Consider the following 20018-nt stretch of genomic DNA (forward strand, 5'->3'; position numbering starts at 1 on the left):
CGATGGAGTGTAACGGTGTTCGCAGGATCCTTCGATCAAATTTAATCGAGAGCAGCTCGATCGGAGCTGTCGCAAACGCTTGACAAGCGATTGCATAAAGAATTGGGTAATCCGACAGGACCGGTACGCAACGACGGATGCAAACGTTTCTCCAATTTGGAACGACCTCGCAATCACGATACATCGCGTTGGACCAGGCTGGACTTGTTGCCGGTGTTGACGTGTACGGAGGCCAGACCGATGGCACGGGCTTAGAACGTGTACCATAAAACCGTTCCACTATATCAATCTCCTTGCTTCTTTCTTACACAGAGCTATATCGCGGTAAAAGCCGACGAGCCGTCGACATAATTCTTATGCTCGCTTTGCTCGATTGCGTGCGTTAAAAGAGGAAGAAAAGAACGATGAAAAAAATAGGCTGCGCTTTCGCGAGGAAGAAATAATCCGGGTCGTACAAAATATAAGTTACTGGTCGACCAAATCGATATCCTGAATTATCGCCAGTGAGCAAAGGGCGAGACCGTGCAAAAATGTATGACTGTTATATGTTACGGATCGCCCGAAGATGGCGAAGAAAAATGTCGTTTCAAAAGCGGTTTTGCGTGCACCAAGAAAATTGGCGATATACCTTACAGTAGGCATACACGTTCAGAGCAAACGACTTTCGTCGAGTCAACAACAAGCCCTGAGGATTTTATCGCTCGGCGACACCCGCAACAATTTCACGAATGAATTACACGCGAGTCGTTATTCCCTGGAATCCTTGGACGAGGACAGGCAGCAACAATCGCGGGTACTAGCATCGCGGTAATTACTGTCTCGTAACAACGGAGTTCCACGTTCGGTAATAATTTATATCCAAATGATATACCGCGACGTGGGTCTGGCTAATACGGTCGCGGAATAAGCTAGTGTAACCCAGCGCGACGTGTGTCTATCGCAAAAATTTCGTGAGAGACAGAGCGAGGCGGGGAAGGCTGGGACTATTGCTTAGAAATTACAACGATGCGTTCCGCGAACGGAGGAGTCGTAATACGATTTAACAGTGATTTAATAAGTGGACGCAGTGTGTGTACGCCAAGGAGAATGTCTCCAATATCGGTGCTCTCCGTTCTACGTCCTTTCTAAATGTTATTTCCACCTTTCTTCCAGTTCCTCCATCTCACTTACACGATCTTTCTCGGTGGAACTCCGCTGGACGCCGCCATAGTGGCGCCACGCACTCCCACCCACACTCACGTGTGCGGTTAAAGAAGGTTGCACGTATACACGCGGTGGTATAGTGCACTCAACGGCAGCGCTGGCCGGCCGTGCAAGTGCAACGTGTGCATCACGTACATCGACGATGATGTCAGAAGAATTTGCACCTGGCGGTACGCGAATGTATGCCGACGATCGTACGCTACATCGTCCAGAGGAAACGAAGAAGGAGAAGCGAATTCCTGGTGTCGTTAGGAGGTATATTGTATGTATATATATGTATATACGTATATACGAGGATCCGCGGACTACGGCGGTTACATGGGAAATCCTGCAGGCGATGGAAACTCCTGGCGAATGTATGGCTACATCTTACTCCATGGATACACACCGGTTGAATGCAAATAATTATCGTGGTTAGTTTACGGTTGCTCGCACGGTATCGTTTGCTACTGCCGAGATAAGAACATGGAAGGGAAATATGCGCGTCTGATGTGTGTACGGCATGTGAGAGAACGGACACGTTGTCTCGTATAGCGTAAGTTATCGGAGACGCTGCTACGGTAATTTCTTGTCATTCCTTAATAAATTCCCTAATAATTACGCAGACGATCGTACGACTAAACAGGAGGATATGTAAATCTGGTCGAACGATGATTAATATACGTTGAGAAGCGTGGTCTCGTCCATGGTGCAGGTAGACCGCCACGAACGCGATTGCGAAAGGAAGACAAGGCGGGAAGGAAGGGGTAAGTGCACGAGATACAGGTTGATCGATTTGGTAGACAGGTTACCGGTTCCTCAGGGGCGGCATCAGTGGATCTTCAGAGGTTCCAGAGAGGCTACTGAATTACTGACAGCCAAATAACAGGCCGATCCCTGGCGTGATGTTCCACGCGTTGTCGGCGCCCTTTCTCTTCCACCGTTCCTCGTGCTCTCCGGCGTCTCGCAGCTCGAACCTGCGGTGCTTGGTTGTCCCAATATGGGCCAACATATTATGCATATCGGCCATCGTGCCTCTTATCTAAACGACGTAAGTACGGGCGCTTCTCTTTGGAGAAGCCGCCTGCAAATGTTCATCGTGTCCCGGTGCTTATCCGAGCCGCTGCCATTCGTCGGATCAACTTGATTAGGCCAGAATCCTTCGGACAGCTCCGTAAATGAAACGTACCCATCTCGAAAACTAGTAAGACGATCCCGCAGCTACCGTCCTCCGACCGCTAGAAAATAACACTGGTAATAATACCAGGTTTTAACCAGATGCGATAAAGCGAATCGTTCCTGTTTCGTTCTTCGTTTAGATACTTGTTGCATCACGGCATTCGGAGAATAGCGTTGCAATGGTTCGTGGATAGTGCAAATGCGTGCATCGAACCTGCGATTTCGTATCGGTGTATAAGCGCGCCGATGTAATTATAGATTATGTCTCTGCGCGATCCATGCGCCGGATCTTATCGAACCATCCTGGAAATCGTTAGATCGTAATTATTGCGGCAACCACGGTTTAACGAATGTCTACCTTTATTGGATAACTTGGACCGGGCTCTTAGATTCTCGAGTAGATCGAGTTCTATACTCGTAGGAGAACAGAAGGCCGAATTCGGGTGCGGCTGTCTCGGAGAGAGGAACAAATGGCAGCGATTATGCATACATACATTAAAATGGATGAAACAAATTGTCACGATTAATCGTCTCGCTTCTACGATACGCACCTTGTGTAATTCTCTGTCAAAATAGTTTTAGACGATTATGCGGATTAATGACTGGTGCTCTTCTATCAGATTTAATATTCGGATATAAATCTAATTTTTCGGTGTCACGAGACGTGTCCGATTCCCCTGACAAGGTTATTAAACCGTGGATCACGCGTGGAGTCGTTCGACGCTCGAAGGTGCTGACTTCACCTGCCGTCATTTGAATGCCAGTATCCTTTGGTCGAAGCTTGTATATCAAATATCCATTGAACGCGTCTTCGTGCCAGGTATTTCGATACGTTTCATCGCCTTGTCATCGATAAGTTCGACCGATACTCGCATATACGGGCGACTTGGTTACTTGGGACGCGCGAATACGTGTCCCCAGAAACTCCGAACGACCCAGATGTGGCGAGCAAACATTAATTTGTTCCCCGTCGAATGCAATCGAGTCTCTGGAGAGTTTAACCGGGTATGGCAGCTTGTCGTGTCGCAGTTAGTCAACGGTGAAGTCGAGACCACCCCGGTTTGCTCGGGTTGCCCTGTGCTGTCTTTCCTTTGCTTTCCTTCGTGGAGCACCGACCTCCGCCTGTCTCTCCGTCCCCTTCCTTCTGCATGTGTTTCCTGCTTACCCCCTTTGTACTTTGTCTCTCCCTTTCTTACTCCTATGTGATTCATAGACTGGCCAGAAAGGAGCTACACGCGGGTGTAGATACAGCTCGGTTGAGTACCGCGGTAAGAATCTACCTGCTTCTCTTGGATCATGCTGGGTTCGTTCGCGTTCAACGCAAAAATATAGGTCTTCACGATGTACGAAACGTTTATTCGCGTTCGTCGTTAGTATGCGATCAATCACTTCCATTCTCTTTGCATCCACGATCTTTTCGACGTTCCAGAGAAATAAATAGTTACTTCGATAAGCTGTGCTTCGTGATAGTAGGATTCTTACATCGAAAGGAACGGTGATTATCTAGTAAACCAGATCTAAACGAAACCTGAAATTCAACGTTACGATTGGGTATAATCGGTAATAAAGACTTTTGGTATTCGGTGTTAATTGCTGTTATTATTCTCTCTCTCTCTTTCTCTCTCTCTCTCTCTCAAGAGTAATATCTTGTCAGATATTAGATGCCTGTTCGGCGAAAGGAGAATTCGCAAGTTTGAAATTTGTCACGGCGCTCCCAACGTGTAAAGAGACGTACTGGGACGCTGCATTGCACGAAGTGACGCGAAAATCGGCTTGGTCATCTTGGGGCATCGACAGAAATATCAAGGCTGCGAAAGCGTACACTTGCAACATGTTAACCAGCGATGTCAATGTAACGATGACAATGTTCTATTCGCGCATTGTCGCTGTGATTACGCAAATCCAAGATTGGCACTGTGAAATAACGGACGAGGTTTGGTTTAGAAAATACGTAGATCGTAGCTTGTCGACGTCTTCCTTGACTTTCGTTCAAAAGTAAATTCTACATACTTTGAACATTCGATCAATCGTTCTCGTATTAAAGCTGTTTCTCGAATAATCGAATGAATTAATCAATATGATAGACATCACGAATTTCAACGGATTAATAGTCGAGATCTTTTAATAGCACTGACAAAAAGTACGATCACGTTGGTGGAAGTCGGTTTAAGTAGCTAACAGTAGGCACGAGATAACACGGGAGAACACATCGAGACCCGGTGGCTTAAAACATCCGATAAGGAGCACACGCAAAGGATGCTTAACGATTTCATAAAAGAGATAGCAGCCGAGGGTAGAGCTAATTAAGCGATATAATCCCTACATTCTGATGGTCATTAAAGGCAACATCAAATGTACGCTTATCCATAACGGAAGATATTTACGATAACAGGCTGTAACATCATTCTGTCTAATTATCGATGACATTCGTATACCAAATAAGACTGTAATGCGATTCAGTGTTTAGAATTCTATGTTTTAACACGCTATAAAACGAGCCATATCACTGACAGATACGCAGCCAGGGCGGCATATACCGACGCGTATTCAATTTGCCCAAGTAATAGTTAAGGATCAACGAAAAACGCAATTGCGTCGAGAAGCGGCAATTGCAGGACTAGTATTCGCGAGCTTCGTTACAACTAGTAATTCTTGTTTAACCAGTTCCCCTAGAGTCTAGCTCGTCATGAAAAATCGATGATGTTCAACGATGAGTTAAATGTTCTTCGAATACGATTAACTTTCATTTCGATCGATTAGGACCTTCCGAGTCTTTTCCTTTATTTTTGTAGGATCTTAAAGTGAAAATCCAATATCGTCTTACTATAAGAGTACTATATGAGAATGTACGCTACGATGGAGGATAAATAGGCGGAGCCGGTGGTACAGAGTGTTCGTACCTGTAGAGGACAGGTCCGTAGCCAGAAGTTGATCCACGATTATAGCCGTGGCTGTCCTTGTTCTCTCGATCTGGCCCGATAACCGGGGCACTTGATATAGGGATTCGTGGAGCAGTTTTCGGCCAGAACAGTTTTCGATGTCGAGCCAATCTGCCTCGACCCGGAATGTGTGCGTACTGCCGTTGGACAACCCGCTGCGCCACCGATTTTTCGGCGCTTAACCCCGTGATCTGTAGGACAAACGACTTTCCGACGGAAAATAAATTCCGCAAGCTGTTCTCCAACAGACAGAACAATTCGAATAAAAATACTCCTGAGATCTGAATTATGCACATAAAGGGACCAAAGAACGGTTCGATGATAATTGTAGTACAAACTGGCTGCATAGTCGATATGTGTTAGTACTGAACGCGAATCAAATCGCGAAAAGAGTACGATAATCGAAGAATATGGCTCGATGACATTTTCTATCGCGAAACACCCACTCGCCGACAGGACGAGCGCAGGTGTGTCCTTCCGTTTCTTTTTGCCGTGCATTCACCACCACGATCGAACGCTGTTTCGCGCTCCCATGTAGACCACACCGGTCCAGGAATGCATGGCACTTTCTTCGTCTCTTTATGGAAACGCGAGAAGTGTGCGAATCGGTTCCTCGCGTCTCGTGGTTCCGTGGTGGTAGCGAAGAGAGAAAGGTGCCGAGAAGAAAGAGAGAGGAAACGTGAATTCTCGTACGGTTCACGAGTCAGACCGCACCTGCACGATTCCTATTCCTTACATGCAATATCACTGTTCATGATTAGGTTCCGTTCGTGTAAGTGCGCTTGCATTGTGGAACCGTGCACACCTGATTACGTTTAGGTGAACCATACGCCGACCAACGAATCGTATGCAGAAAGCTTGCGTGCTTATCAGATGATAAACGTCCAATTCATCTCCATTTACTTTCAATTTAAAAACCATAAGCGTCTTAAATGGGTTCTCTAATGATTTCGAAGCTGACGCCATTGCGCCTCGCACAATGCAACCGCGCCACGTCGCGGCACTGTCAGCCACCAACTGCGGGGGGTTACGCGACATTCGGTATTTCCGCTTCGAGATTATTTTCTCCCGTGAAAGTTCCACGTGTCATGATGATAATTAAAATAATTTGCTTCCATTATAAATCATGGGGTCATGAAGAAAATGCATAAACCCAACATGTGAGGTCGATACCGAGCTGGATTATGGGAGTGTATAACGTTAGGCACGCGTAAAGATGGCCATAAAGAAATCGAACGAGACTCTGTGCCTTGACGCATTGCTCATAGTGGGCGTTGAAGAAAGAACGTAAAACAACCTTCTGAAACTATCAACTAAGGAGTCCGTATCTTCGAACCAACTGTGTACTACTTTAGAAAAGATTCTGAGCTAAAAGAGAACACAACCTTTTCTAAGTAACATCTCACGGTTTAAAAAAATCCGTGTCCTTTGACTATCCGCTTGATTCATACCGTGGTCACACTCTTGAAAACGTAAGAAGAGAAGCATCTTGAAAGGAACACCAAAGTCGTTGTCAGAGATTACCAACCAGGAGATCCTCTTAACAACTGCTGACCGAACCAAGGGCTCGGTGCAGTGGATATATCTGGAGAACGAACCGTGAATACGAGTCGTGGTACGCTCGTAAAAAGGTGAGCCGGTGACAACCGCTATGACGCAAAATTTACGACTCCGAGGTCGTAGCCCAGGTCGAATCGTGAACACCGCGGGACAAGTTGTCGTTCACGTTAGCAAAAACATCCTCTATTTCTGCTTCACCTCTGGCGCGCGTCCATCTTAGAAGCAAACACTCGTACTGGTCAACATTCGTCAAGACGTTTCGTCTTCCTTCGCCAATTTATTTTCCGGATATGAACAGTTAGAGGAGCAATTGCCTTGTAGAAACGACGAGCCAGTTAGACCATGCCACGCTTAAACGTTCGTGCTAGGATTTTTGAATCGCAGAAGATTTTCGACTCTACGGTTAATGTGGTAACCGTGTCCCTCGGAAGATTAAGACACATTTAAGATGGATGATGTGACAAAGCTTTGATTTATGGTTCCATCGCAATCGACCTGTGGAGTGATAATAATTCGTTAGAGTCCTCGTGTTATTCGTAGCCGTACACATTGTCGTTCGAACCCATATTAATGCGACCAAGCCTTCTTCCGTTTACAACTTTCATACCAACATAATAACGTATCATAGCTGCCGTGTTGTCTGATATCTCATTAATATTTCAATTACTGTCTTCCATTTACGATCCAGAGACTCTCGAGTTTGAGTACATATTGTATAACGAACTGCGAGTTTGTCATCGTCAATGATAGATCGCATTCCCATTTATTTATTGAATTTATTGTAATAAGACGACTATCGTTAACATTTTCGTTTTACAACGACGTAATGCGCCATCATGAATTATACGAGATTACGATGTTTGCCGTATCGCTCGAGTATTTCATTACTATACGCGATTTATACCTGTGATTAGGAGTATAACGTGTGTTTATGGCTGTTTACAATGTGGAATCGGTGTCAACCGTAAGTATAAGGTGATAGAAAGGAAAGTCGATTTAACAACTACCGAACATTATTTATCATCTTGATCCCTGTTTCCCATACTTTTCAATTAGTGACATAATTACGAGGAATTATTCATCATTGTTGCATCAGGGTAGCCAACATTTTCTCGTTCGTGTTGAAAAAAATCCACTCATTCGTCGTTCTATATAAATGCTATATACATACATGTATACAGTTCATTATATAACTCTGATCTGCACCGTTAACTTCGCGAACAAAGATCGGTACAGCAATTGATATTAATTTCAATGGAGGAGGGTTTTATGCTTGTCGCGCTTCGAGAATTATTCGATGCCGAGTCGTACGGTTTTCGAAAGAATCGCGTCTTAAATTTAAAGATACTTCATGCGCGAAGGAAACCTTAAACTCACTTCGCCAGCCCCCATGCGATATTTTAAGATTCGCGCGTTTTTTTCATTCGCACGACATCAGGAACCATAACCCCGTGACCTCGTGATGGCGCAGGAGGATATATCGTTTGTCGAAAATTCGAGGGCCCTTACGGTTGATAAAAAGATGACTTTCCTGTCCCCTAAGTTGGATGCAGGTCTCCATTTAATCGTTTCCACTAGATAATTAATTGGCCACAGTAACGAAGTACGTGTAGAGGGCCGGGAGGCTCGCCAACGGAATTACAAACATTTATCATCTATTAATTAAGCGATTAGTCCGGCACTAACGAGAAGCTAGCGTGTGATGGAATTTCTCTGCCGTGCGTCTAATGCCGCCGGGCAATTTCTGTCTAACGTACGCCGGTTCGAAGCAATCGAGATAATCGGATTCTAATTTGGTTCATTATAAATGTGGATAGATTAGATCTCGGTTTCTCAATTACCGCGAGATCTGTTACATGGTACTTCGCACCATAAATCGGATATTTCGAAAGATCGGGCTCTTTGTTGCATTCGAAATTATCATGGGATAATGAAGCAAGTTTTTTCTATCGAATCGAAGAAACGACTAGGTGTAAACGTATCGTACGAGAATAAAATACCTAATTTCTGACTTCCAAACGTCGTCGAATACCTATCTTGCGAATCGAATATACGCTTTAATTCTAGAACAAAGTATCTCCGATCATTGCAATGACTCTCCAAGGCAAAGGGCCGAGTCACCCATTCCACGAATTGTTCCATCGGAAAAATCAGGATTTACGTCGATTATTTTACAGGCAGTAACCCGTACACTTACGATTGTTGTTCCAAGGATCTACAAAGCATTGTCTACCGATAACCGAACGATTCTACGTGGCCAGAAGGACCGGCAATCGTTACACTTTATGTCTGTATACGTATTCAAATGGGATGCGTGGGTGGCAAAGAGAAAAGACGCAGGTAGATTCACGATAATATACGACGCGTTGCACGCTTCGCACAGGTTGATAGACGCAACTATTCGGATCCGGCCATGGAAACGGCAACTTTTTCTGGAAGAGCGTTGCACGAGAAATGTAACGAAAAGTACGTGCATCCGGGGAAATTTGTATCCGCGAAATTTTTTCACGCTCCGCGTGGGTGCCTCATGTTCTGGTTTCGCAAGACATCCGTTGCAATCGCGACTGGTGACGCGCCGCCCCCACGATTTTCTCCATGTTACCACGGGAGGACCCCTAAGAGCTCTATGAAGAAAACATTATAGCGCTGAATTTCGCGTAGGCTGCATCGTGTCGCCCGCGAAGCGTGGCGCCACCGTGGCGGGACAATCCGCGTTATACCGATGCCACGCGCTCGTTTTACAACTTGCACGCCACATTTCTACGTGTTACAGTTCCACGTGAAGCCCGTTTATCAAACCGTTACGCAATCCTGTCGCGAAATTGATCATACAAATGCTCCGTTACCGGCCATTATTCCATTCTTCGAAGCGTGGGTCGAGAGAGCTGGTTCGATTCAGTAATTCCCGGCGCAACGGCATTTTTCATCCCGAGACTCGATCAATAACGCTCCCCGATCAGATCGTACCGCGAACTTACAAAAGCCGATTCAGACTGATAAAATTATCAGAAAGAAAGATGATGGCGATTTCGTCGATAATGGACAACGAAGAGGTACCGTTGTAGCCGCACCGTGCCCGTTGCGGATCAGGGTGAGGGTGCCGTGATCGTGATCGATGTAGATCATTTCCTCCATCTATCCGCGGCGATCCATGCCGGCTAGTCCGGTATGTCTCCACCGATATATACGTGTATTTGTACATACATATATACCGGCTTGTTCGAAGCGATCTGTTTCCGGGTCACGCCATGGCAGGTTGACGCCAGAGGTACGCTATTGTGTCTCCTATCCGATATCTCGGTTCTCTGGCATCGATTAGCATTGATTTGTGAATTATCGATAAATACGGAACTCAAAGAAGAATCGAAGTGTATCCATGTTAATTCCCACAGATCGCGTATAACCATGTGAAACTGTCCAACACCGATCGATGTTGTCTCGATTAGAATTCTGTATCTATCTCGAACTATTCCTACTACTAAAGTAGAAGTTGGGGTTACAGAAGAAAGCGGAGTTACGCTTTTGTAGCATGAGTGTTTCGAAACAAAGTTTTCACTGTAGTTTCACGTCCATTGTATTCCCACGTAACATTAAATGTTTATCCAATTCGCCACGAGTCTCCGCATAGAATATATACGAAATTGAAATTAGAAAGGAATCGTTGTACCAAATAAATAACTTTCTTAGCCCGACGTACACGTACCTTTTGTTGACCACAATGTCTAACTGTACCAAACCTGGCTTTAATTGCATAGAAAGGATTTCTGGCGAACAGATAAAGACACCTGCGAGCAACGAGAACTGCAGCTATCCGAGTCTTCCAGATTACGTAACGATTCATGCCTAACCGAGTGTGGGACTCGGTGTATTTCAAGCAGTACACATCGAGACCCTTAGATTCAAATCTCTCTTCGACGAACAAAATCGTATAAACTGCGAAGATACGATCTACATCGGCCACGCCTCGAGAGAAGATCGAACTGTCTCTACCGTATACATCGAAACGGTTTTTGACGTATCCACGAGGAATTAGCATAAGGTGCGTCTCGTGGGCTTATCGAGAGTCAATACAGCGTTTATTTTGCGTGCAAACATGCTGAATAACGAAACCCATCAGTCTGTACTGACATTGGACAATAGTAACGTTAGACCTACCACTATACAGTCATGCCTTTTACGAGAACAAGGTACGCCATGTACGTAGATATATCTGTGAAACTGATTCCGAAGAATACAAATTTCTCAAGTTAAAATCTGGAAAATACAATTTCAAATTTCTTGCGAAAGTTGACGATACTTGTGAAGTAATAATTCTTGTATTTCCTATAACTTTTTAGCTATTGGGAATTATTTAGCTAAATGGCATATGTGATAAATGCGATCGATACGTGTAAAAAATATTGAGGAAAATTTAAATTGACGTTTTAAGAAGTATAAAACCAATTGCAAAGAGAACTAATTTATGTAATTTTCTGCGATATTCTAATGTAGCTTTAGTTGGTAAAAGAGATTTCTAGTAGAAGAATGACGTGAATATCTACGTAAAATAATAGAGAAAAATAAATAAATTATACTTTGTGCACCAAACATTCAATGACGAGTACATACAAAATAAGATGAAAGTAGTAAAATGCATTTCTTTAATTCCATACTCAAAGACTCTAACTACAGCTTGCTTACCATTACAATATCATTTCCAACTTTGCCGATTGAGCACAGAATAAGAACGCAACATTAGTAGTGGTTGGAATTATAACTAAATTGAATTATGAAATTACTAGCCGCAGTCAATTAGCACATATTATTTTCTATATAATTCTTAATCGTATTATTCACAATTGTATCTATTAACTATTATTTATTTGTTATCATCATTATTATTGTGTTGAGTCTTTGCCTTATTATTATAAACTTGTGTTATTGTAAGCTATACGTATAATAATGCAATTAGTAATTATATACGAAATAATACTGATTGTTCAGGTTTCACCAAAAAACCGACGTGGCATAGTAGATTTGAAACCTAAAGATGAAATTCAATTGTAACATTTATGTGATTCTGTACTTGTATACTTTATATGTATATATATTAACTATATATATATATTATTATTATAATATATATATATATATATATATATTAATATTTTACTCTTTTATTTTTAAAATATAAAATAATCTATTATTTTTAAAAACAAAATAAAATGAGGCGTGAAATATGATCGCAACACAATATCAAACCGAATTTGGAATGTTCTCGCTATTTTAACTCAAACCGAAATGAATATTCATTCGCAATTCTGACTTATATCTCAAAATTTGAACTATTTTGTGATACTCAAACTGACATTTGTCATTCGCAACACTAACAAAAATTTACCATTTGCTAAGCATGATGATGTACCAAGCTGTACATCGGCAAAAAAACAAAATACTACTAAATGCAAACATAATGATAAAGTAGTAACGAGAATGACTTCCTATACTCTGGGTGATCCAGTCATCCAGAAGATAGGGAGTCATTAATAGTTGCCCTTTTCTACGACAAAATTGTGCCGGGCCTGTTCGCTTCGTTGCTTTTACTGAAACTTCGTTGAAACTTACCTCTAGACTCGAAATTCTCTAAACAAAAAGAAAAAAAGAAGATCATGTTTGTCTTCCAAAAGAATTACATCATTTTTTTGGAAAAATGTTGTACTTTGTAATTGGATTGCCATTTGCAGGAATCATTCCGTATTCTTAGTATATCTTCTTAATATATCTTATATCCTATATATATATATATATATGTTTCTCATATGTATATTCAAAATTATTCTGAATACAGTAAAAGAAAAATCAACGTAATTCAACAGACTAACCACACGCATATACAATGTGAACAATACGTCGTGCATGATACGCTAACACGTTGTCAGTCGCTGAAAAATTGTTGAGTTATAAAGTCATCGTGCTTATGACCTTTCTCCCACCCAAGTAGCACCTTGGCACGTGAGCGAGGTCCTGACTATTAACACGGAGAAGCTTAAATCTGTAGGATTTAAAAATCCTGGATTAAAAAAAAGATTAATTTATCCATTTTGTATCTAACGAATTCACATTTCTTAATTTCGTACTTTCTTTCTTTATTTTACGTGATAATGGCTCTACCTTATTAATTTCATAAATTATTGGAATTCTAATTTTTGTTGAAACTATTGACTGAAGAAATTGATAATAAATAAAAGATATATTTATCGAAAAAGATACTAAGAATTTTATTAACTTTATAATAAGTATTCGTTAGTAAAACTCGATGAAATGAAATAACTGACTCTGTTTTAATATTGATAGAAATGATACCAGGCGAACCCTTTATCAAAGCATATTTTCAAAAGCATTGAGGCAGTGTTTCAATTTATTGCTTTGATTAAAAAATCCACCTACAGCAAAGTATCTTCTTGCACGTAAAATTTAATACATTCTCATACGGAAAACATTGAGTTTTATATTTCATATTGTACTAAAGTTTATCATATGACGGTCATGTAAAAGGTTCAGTATTATTATGCAGGAAGAAATGAAATTACGTCGCCATTATCGTTGCACATAAGAGTTACTGCTTTTATAGCAACGAAGTCGGAGGTTATTCGACTTCTACGCTAGAAGTTCAAAATTGTCAAATGAAATCACTTCTGTCTGTTATTTTTATTCAAATTTATTTTGTATTACATTAATTCATGTATGTAATCATACTTGTATGGATATTTTTCAAGTATTTATATTGAATTCCTTATACTATAATATAGTATATGGACTTATAAATAATTACCATGAACATATTTTTAAACATATATTTTCAAACTAATTATTAAAATCTCCACGTGCAAGAAGACCTAGCCTGAATTAATAAATATAACACAGAAAGAGTAATGTTACTATTCACGAGTACAATAAGTATTCGCGATCATTATGTTCGCCAAAAATTCTACTTAATACAACCAGCCACCCGTGTCGACTCGGATCTTTCATGTTACGACATGATCGAGTGACCAGAGAAACAAAAATGTATATGACTCACGATTAGATGCGATGAACGTTACCATCGGTGATGCACTAGCCCGGAGAAAATTATCACCAAGCAGGAACCATCGAAGTCCATGGTGGAAACGGAGGATGTAAAAAATCTACCTGTTACAATGCGTGGTATATTATAATTTCTTTTTAAAAATATAACGTTGATTATTTAAAAAGTTTAAGAACATGAAAAACAAATATTTAAACTTGAAATAAAATACTTCCTAAATTTATAATAGAATTGTACTTCCTAATTAATAATAATTACAATATTAAAATTAAATTACAATAAAGTAAGAAAAAAGAAGGCGAGGTAGAGAATTAATCAATGTTGCAATTCCTTTCTGTACCTCATCTGTGTTATAATCTGAATTTATCCTGAATCGATAACACTGGTAGTGACATTTATTACAACAGGCAAATACGCTTTTCCCGATGCTTGATTATGAAGAAATTTTATTAACAAGTATTGTTAACATAGAAAACCTAACATCCATTTATGGTATATATCAGGAATTTAAAAATAAAAATATCTATGTATGTATTTATGTATATTAAACGTCGATTATCGACGCAGTTAATTGACCTGGAAGTGAAATCAAATGTCTGTTCTCCCAAGCTTCTTTCGATAAGACCGTCATTATAATATTTTTACACTCTAAGAAAAGATATCAACATAATTTTTAATTTAGGTTTTGACCATTTTAATCATATAGGAATGTAGCAAACGAGGCATTATTATTTCTGCTGATTCTATCAACTTTGGTGATTGAATTCAATGTATGTATGTATATAATCTCTAGATTCTTACATTCAGCACTCAAAACCATAGAGGGCACAAACAAACCCATTGATTTTTTGCACGATCGGTATTTCAGGAAATGTAACACGAAATCCCATAAGGTGTTGAATCTATCGTACACCTTATCTGTGATAGTTACATTAGTGCGCCATAAATGATGTAAGTTACCGCGTGTCTACCTCTAACATTGACTTTCACTGATTTTTTTAAGAAGATACGCGTTCATGTGGGTGTACATGAACGTTGGTGTTTGTGTGACAGAACCTACGCACAGTAGGTGAGGTCATATACCCATTCGCTCGTACAGGTGGTTCCTCCTCCATTCACGCCGTGCAGTCACTCTGTAAAGCGAGTGTATGACACCATCTCTCAGGGAATCTCGATTTAATTTTCATTAGTGCATCTCGCTAGGATGACAGATAACGCGTTAAGTATTAAATACTCAGTGACGATTGTACTGGTGTTCGCGGTCACACAAACATATAGTAATTACACGGAAATTGATCTGCCGCCTGATCACATCAAATATTACTTCAACTCTTTTCCCACGGTGGCCGAAGAGTGCCGTAATAATACCGCCTGTCCATACAAGGTAATACACGGTTTGTTAATAACGTGATTCTGTTAGGATTTATTGATTAAAGGAGAAATTATATGCCCGGTGTATTTCTCATTGTTATTTCGTTTTCATTATTTGCACGAAAGCGTAATACGATAGTCGTGGAAGCATTGGACACACGCGCAAACACTTGTATAAAATTCGAGCTTACGAAAGATATTAACGAAGAATTTTTCTTGGAAAAACTTAGGATAGCCTTGATACCAAAGCTTGTTGGGGTTACGAGCCGAATTGCAAAGCCGAAAATTCTTTTTCCGTTCCTCAATGTCCAGGTGATCACAGAGGATGGGTAACAACGAAAAAAGCACAGGTAGAGACATTTTACGCTCAAGGCGATTTTGGCTACGTACGCGACCAAAGGAAAGAAATGTCGATATTTTGCAAACCATTGTTTGTGGTAAGTTTCACTAAATTAAAAGAAATATATGCTTTCTTTTATTTCTTATTTCATACTTTCGATCATAGGACGACTCATCGCTAGAGTGTTCGGAGCACATGAGATTTTGTCGAGCAAGGAACATAATGATCAATTTCACGGATTTAATTCAAAGAAAGGAACCTATACGATACAAGATGGATGTTCTGAAAGAGGGCCAAATTGGAGGATATTGCACGTAATTAAAGCAACGCGTTAATCAATTACTTTTATCTCGCTTAGTATTCATATTATCTCGGTCATCCAGATTAAATGAGAAAAGATTGCAAGAAAACGCGGACCATATTAGCCCATTGCAATCTTGGGGACCTGAATTGCGAAATTTCCGGAAATTACCTCGACCGCCGATTGTCAACCACGACTGTGATATCGTGATCGAAAAGCCAACGTACATAATGAAAATAGACGCTAGTAAGTCGTAAAAAATGATTCTCCCGATTAATGACTGTGATGCAAAATTCGTCGAACACGCAAGTCATTCTGTTTCAGTAGTAAATATGTATCATCATTTTTGCGACTTTTTCAACTTATACGCGTCATTACACGTAAACCTCTCGCACCCCGCTACATTCAGCACTGATAATCATATAATGATCTGGGAAAGCTACAGGTAACTGACACCGGTGCAATACGAAAACTACGAGATACTAGATACCATGAGTTCTCTCTTACTTTCAGCTACCGTTCTGCATTCCAAGACGCCTTCCAGGCTTTCACGAGAAATCCGCTCTGGGATTTACATACGTTCCGCGGAGAAACCGTCTGCTTCAAGAATCTCGTGTTTCCCCTATTACCACGAATGATTTTTGGTCTTTACTATAATACACCTCTTGTACGATTACTCATTTTTTGTTTCTTGAGATCACGATCATAAGGTCAAAGCAATTTTTGTATCAATGGATACGCTTTTAGATTTATGGCTGTGAAAAGAGCGGATTGTTTAAAGCTTTCGGCGACCACGTGTTACATAGATTACGTATACCTCATCACGAAAGAAAGAACCAAAGGATACGTGTTACTTTACTTAGCAGAGATACTCAATATAGAAGAATTTTGAACGAGGATGAATTAACAAAGGCTTTGAAGGAAAATCCGGAGTATAAAGTGCGAAAGGTAGAGAGGTTCTAATAATATGGCATAAGAAATTAATTAAGGTGTTAAATAAATATAATTACAATATATTTAAAACATGTTTTCCTTCTCAGGTAGTATACAATAAAAAAATATCATTCAAAAAACAATTAGAAATTACAAGAAACTCTGACATTTTTATTGGAATACATGGAGCTGGATTAACGCATCTTATGTTTTTGCCAGATTGGGCTGCAGTATTTGAGATGTAAGTATAACAGACATGATTTCCCACGGAAATGTATCTCATAAATAATTACTGTGCAGATATAATTGCGAAGATCCAGGATGTTATAAAGATCTCGCCCGTTTACGCGGTGTGAAGTACTTTACATGGGAAAATGCCTCAATGCTAGTGCAACAAGATCCCGTAAGCGATTGTATTCCAAATAAAAAAAAATTTCTTCAACATTTATTGCAAGACTAATTGAAATTCTGTACAGGGTACACATCCTGATGGAGGAGCACACGCAAAATTCACTAACTACAGTTTTGATGTCAAAGAATTTTTACGTATAGTTTCACAAGCTACGGATTATGTGAAAAATCATGATTTGTTCAAAAGATTTATCAGTAGACGATTACAACATAAGAGAACAGGAACGAAAAATCAGACTAGAACAACAAGTGATGTAAATGCAACTCCGAAGTCGAAGAAAGTAACCAACTTGAAATCTGACATTCAATCCAAAGATGAATTATGATAAATATTTTAGGTAATGTGTTTCGATGACAACGAAACCTCTGAATAATAGGCTCACGATTATTAGTATTAATATCGAGTGAAAGAAACGACTTGTTACCAACTAAACTTTTTACTTATTTTTATACAAATATATGTATATACTTATTTTAATAAAAAAAGAGGAGCAATAAATATGGAATACAATTTGACATGTCTACGCAATGGCAGTGTAAATATTTCGAAGTTACTAATTGTTCACGCTGATTCGTTATTTAATTATACGATATAGAAAAGTGCATACTCTACAATCAGTACAACGAATTGTACATTTGTATTTATAATTTAATTTGTACCTGTTTTCTGTACAATAATAAAACCGATAATATATTTACAGCCATGTATGCAATCAATATTAGCAAAGCTTTTAAGTGACTTAAATATAACGTACGTACTAACATATTAATCGCGCCAGTCATTAAGTTTGACAATAAAAAGAAAAATAGACCATTGTAATTTACAGCTTCGAGTATTTCAATTATATTTTTATTCGTATCTTTCTCGCATTTATCAGGCACACTATCTCGCTTACTTTTTACATTCATTTTACATGTTTTTGTCTTCTGGTTAAGTTTCGAATCTATGGTTGCATGAATTAATATGTCACATATTACTTCTATCAATAGTAATAACGTAAGTACCATAACACCTAAAGTAAGAATCCACATACAATAACCTGCATTTGCTAATCGTCTAGATACTCCAAAATATGCATCGCAAAATAAAGTAGCTGCACATGTTTGCGCTGATATCAAGGACAATTTAATGCATAAAATCATAGACTGATTATAGTGCGCATCAAATTCATATCCAAATAATTTAATATGAAATGTTTTATGCCTATGTAGTAACGAATCTTGTGCATGTGAATTCTGATAAGTAGAATGTATTAACCTACCAACTGCTACACCTATTAGATAAAGCCCAACATATCCAGGTACAGATACCACACCTTCCCGATTAGCAGATATAAAATCATTCCTTGGTCTATTACTCAAAACCCATTCCTTCAACCCCTTAGTACTCAAAACATATTCATGCATTCCTAAAATCCAAATTCCTGATAACAGTGAGTACTTTGAATTGATAGTACTTGTTATAGAACTAGTAAATAATTTAACAAAGGCAAGAGTAATAAAAAAATTCCAATGAATCCCATATTCAGTAACATGCTTCTGATAACCTAAAACTTCAATGGCAACAGACCTGCTAAAGCCTAATATTAAAAGTGGAATACAACTTCTTGCTGAATGCTTTATATTTTTTGATATAGTATGGAAAAAGCCTATTCTAGGTTTAAGAGCAAAGTCTTTGGCTTCTGGAGCCACTAAAGCATTAGCAAATATAAATAACCCGACACCAGTATCCATTAAACTATACCCAAACAATTCAGTTTTGGCAAATTTACGAGGAAAAATGTGAAAATCTATCGCTAATATACATATTGCTGTTATTAAGTTAGTGAATGCTCTAAAATTTGTAATGAAGGGCCTTTTGCCATTAGCCGGTCTCATATTGTACATTGATGTAACATCAGAATTAATTCCTAATAATAAAATATTAATAATAGATATTATAATCATGGCACAACATACTGTAACAACATAATCAGACAATACAGTACAACATAAAATACATGGCATTACAATTAACGCAAATTCTATTATAACCCTAATATTTTTATGAATAATCCGTCCTAAAAGACCCATTGCAGTTTTAGTTAAAAGAATACTACAAATATTTGGCATGAGTGCATATATGACCTCTCTGGAGGTTGTTCCACCATGACCAGAAACAAATGCTTCTTGTTCTTGGCGATAGATATTTCTATTCCATGTATTTGACATATTTATGCAACGAATAATTATTTGTCCTGACAAAAAATCTGTAAAGAAACAATATTTATTGGTAATACAGAATACTACGAAAATCCCAACGTACTTGGAAGAACATTATCTGAATATCTACCTCAAAATATTGCATTTTACGCAAACTGCAGTTACAAATAATTCAAGTCGATCAGTATTTTAAGTTAATGACAATGTCTATAGAGACATAGACAGAGTGCGAAAGTCAAATATTGCCGTGTAAGTGAATGGTAGAAAGGAATAGAAAGAGAACGCTGCATAGAGGTCGCTTCTGTCTTTGCCAAATCAGCATGCTCACTTATACCCCTCATTGATCAGTGTTACACGTTACATTTATAATTTATTGCGTGACTGTGCGTGCATTATTAGATAAGAGATCAAGGGGACAAGGGACCTCCATGATTCGTTCTCTTTCTACTCTATTGCTTTTTCAGCTCGCTCACGCACTCTATTTTTATATGTATGGTCTGTCCAATGAGACGAGGCAGTAAACGTAAACAAAAT

At 39.5% G+C, this 20018-nt stretch overlaps 2 protein-coding genes across 3 annotated transcripts; one reads left to right on the plus strand and one right to left on the minus strand.

Moving 5' to 3' along the window:
* The first annotated feature begins 14817 nt into the window (after nt 1-14817).
* Nucleotides 14818-17982, plus strand: LOC100743889 (EGF domain-specific O-linked N-acetylglucosamine transferase). 2 transcript variants are annotated; one of them, XM_012381364.3, is made up of 10 exons: nt 14818-15310; nt 15528-15734; nt 15803-15951; nt 16021-16184; nt 16266-16383; nt 16452-16605; nt 16686-16886; nt 16979-17112; nt 17172-17274; nt 17348-17982. In XM_012381364.3, exons 1-10 carry the CDS (start codon nt 15131-15133, stop codon nt 17606-17608), a joined length of 1671 nt encoding a protein of 556 aa, XP_012236787.1. In that variant the 5' UTR covers nt 14818-15130; the 3' UTR covers nt 17609-17982. The 2 variants fall into 2 exon arrangements, with proteins under 2 accessions (XP_012236787.1, XP_012236786.1); XM_012381363.3 differs by having other exon boundaries at nt 15131-15310; nt 16263-16383.
* On the minus strand, nt 17902-19778 carry LOC105680288 (uncharacterized protein At4g17910). Its single transcript, XM_012381365.3, has 2 exons — nt 19615-19778; nt 17902-19531 (listed from the first exon to the last, which is right to left on the minus strand). The coding sequence occupies exon 2, from the start codon at nt 19491-19493 to the stop codon at nt 17925-17927; it is 1569 nt and encodes a 522-aa protein (XP_012236788.1). The 5' UTR covers nt 19494-19531; nt 19615-19778; the 3' UTR covers nt 17902-17924.
* Nucleotides 19779-20018: the final 240 nt, after the last annotated feature.

Source organism: Bombus impatiens, unplaced genomic scaffold (assembly GCF_000188095.3).
Source record: "Bombus impatiens unplaced genomic scaffold, BIMP_2.2 scf_0131, whole genome shotgun sequence".
Taxonomy (NCBI): domain Eukaryota; kingdom Metazoa; phylum Arthropoda; class Insecta; order Hymenoptera; family Apidae; genus Bombus; species Bombus impatiens.

Coding starts and splice junctions, on each gene's coding strand:
- LOC100743889 (XM_012381363.3), top strand. CDS start 15,131: ATGACAGATAACGCGTTAAGTATTAAATACTCAGTGACGATTGTACTG. Junction 16,887..16,978: donor CGGAGTATAAAGTGCGAAAG/GTAGAGAGGTTC, acceptor TTTCCTTCTCAG/GTAGTATACAATAAAAAAAT. Junction 17,113..17,171: donor TGGGCTGCAGTATTTGAGAT/GTAAGTATAACA, acceptor ATTACTGTGCAG/ATATAATTGCGAAGATCCAG.
- LOC105680288 (XM_012381365.3), bottom strand. CDS start 19,493: ATGTCAAATACATGGAATAGAAATATCTATCGCCAAGAACAAGAAGCA.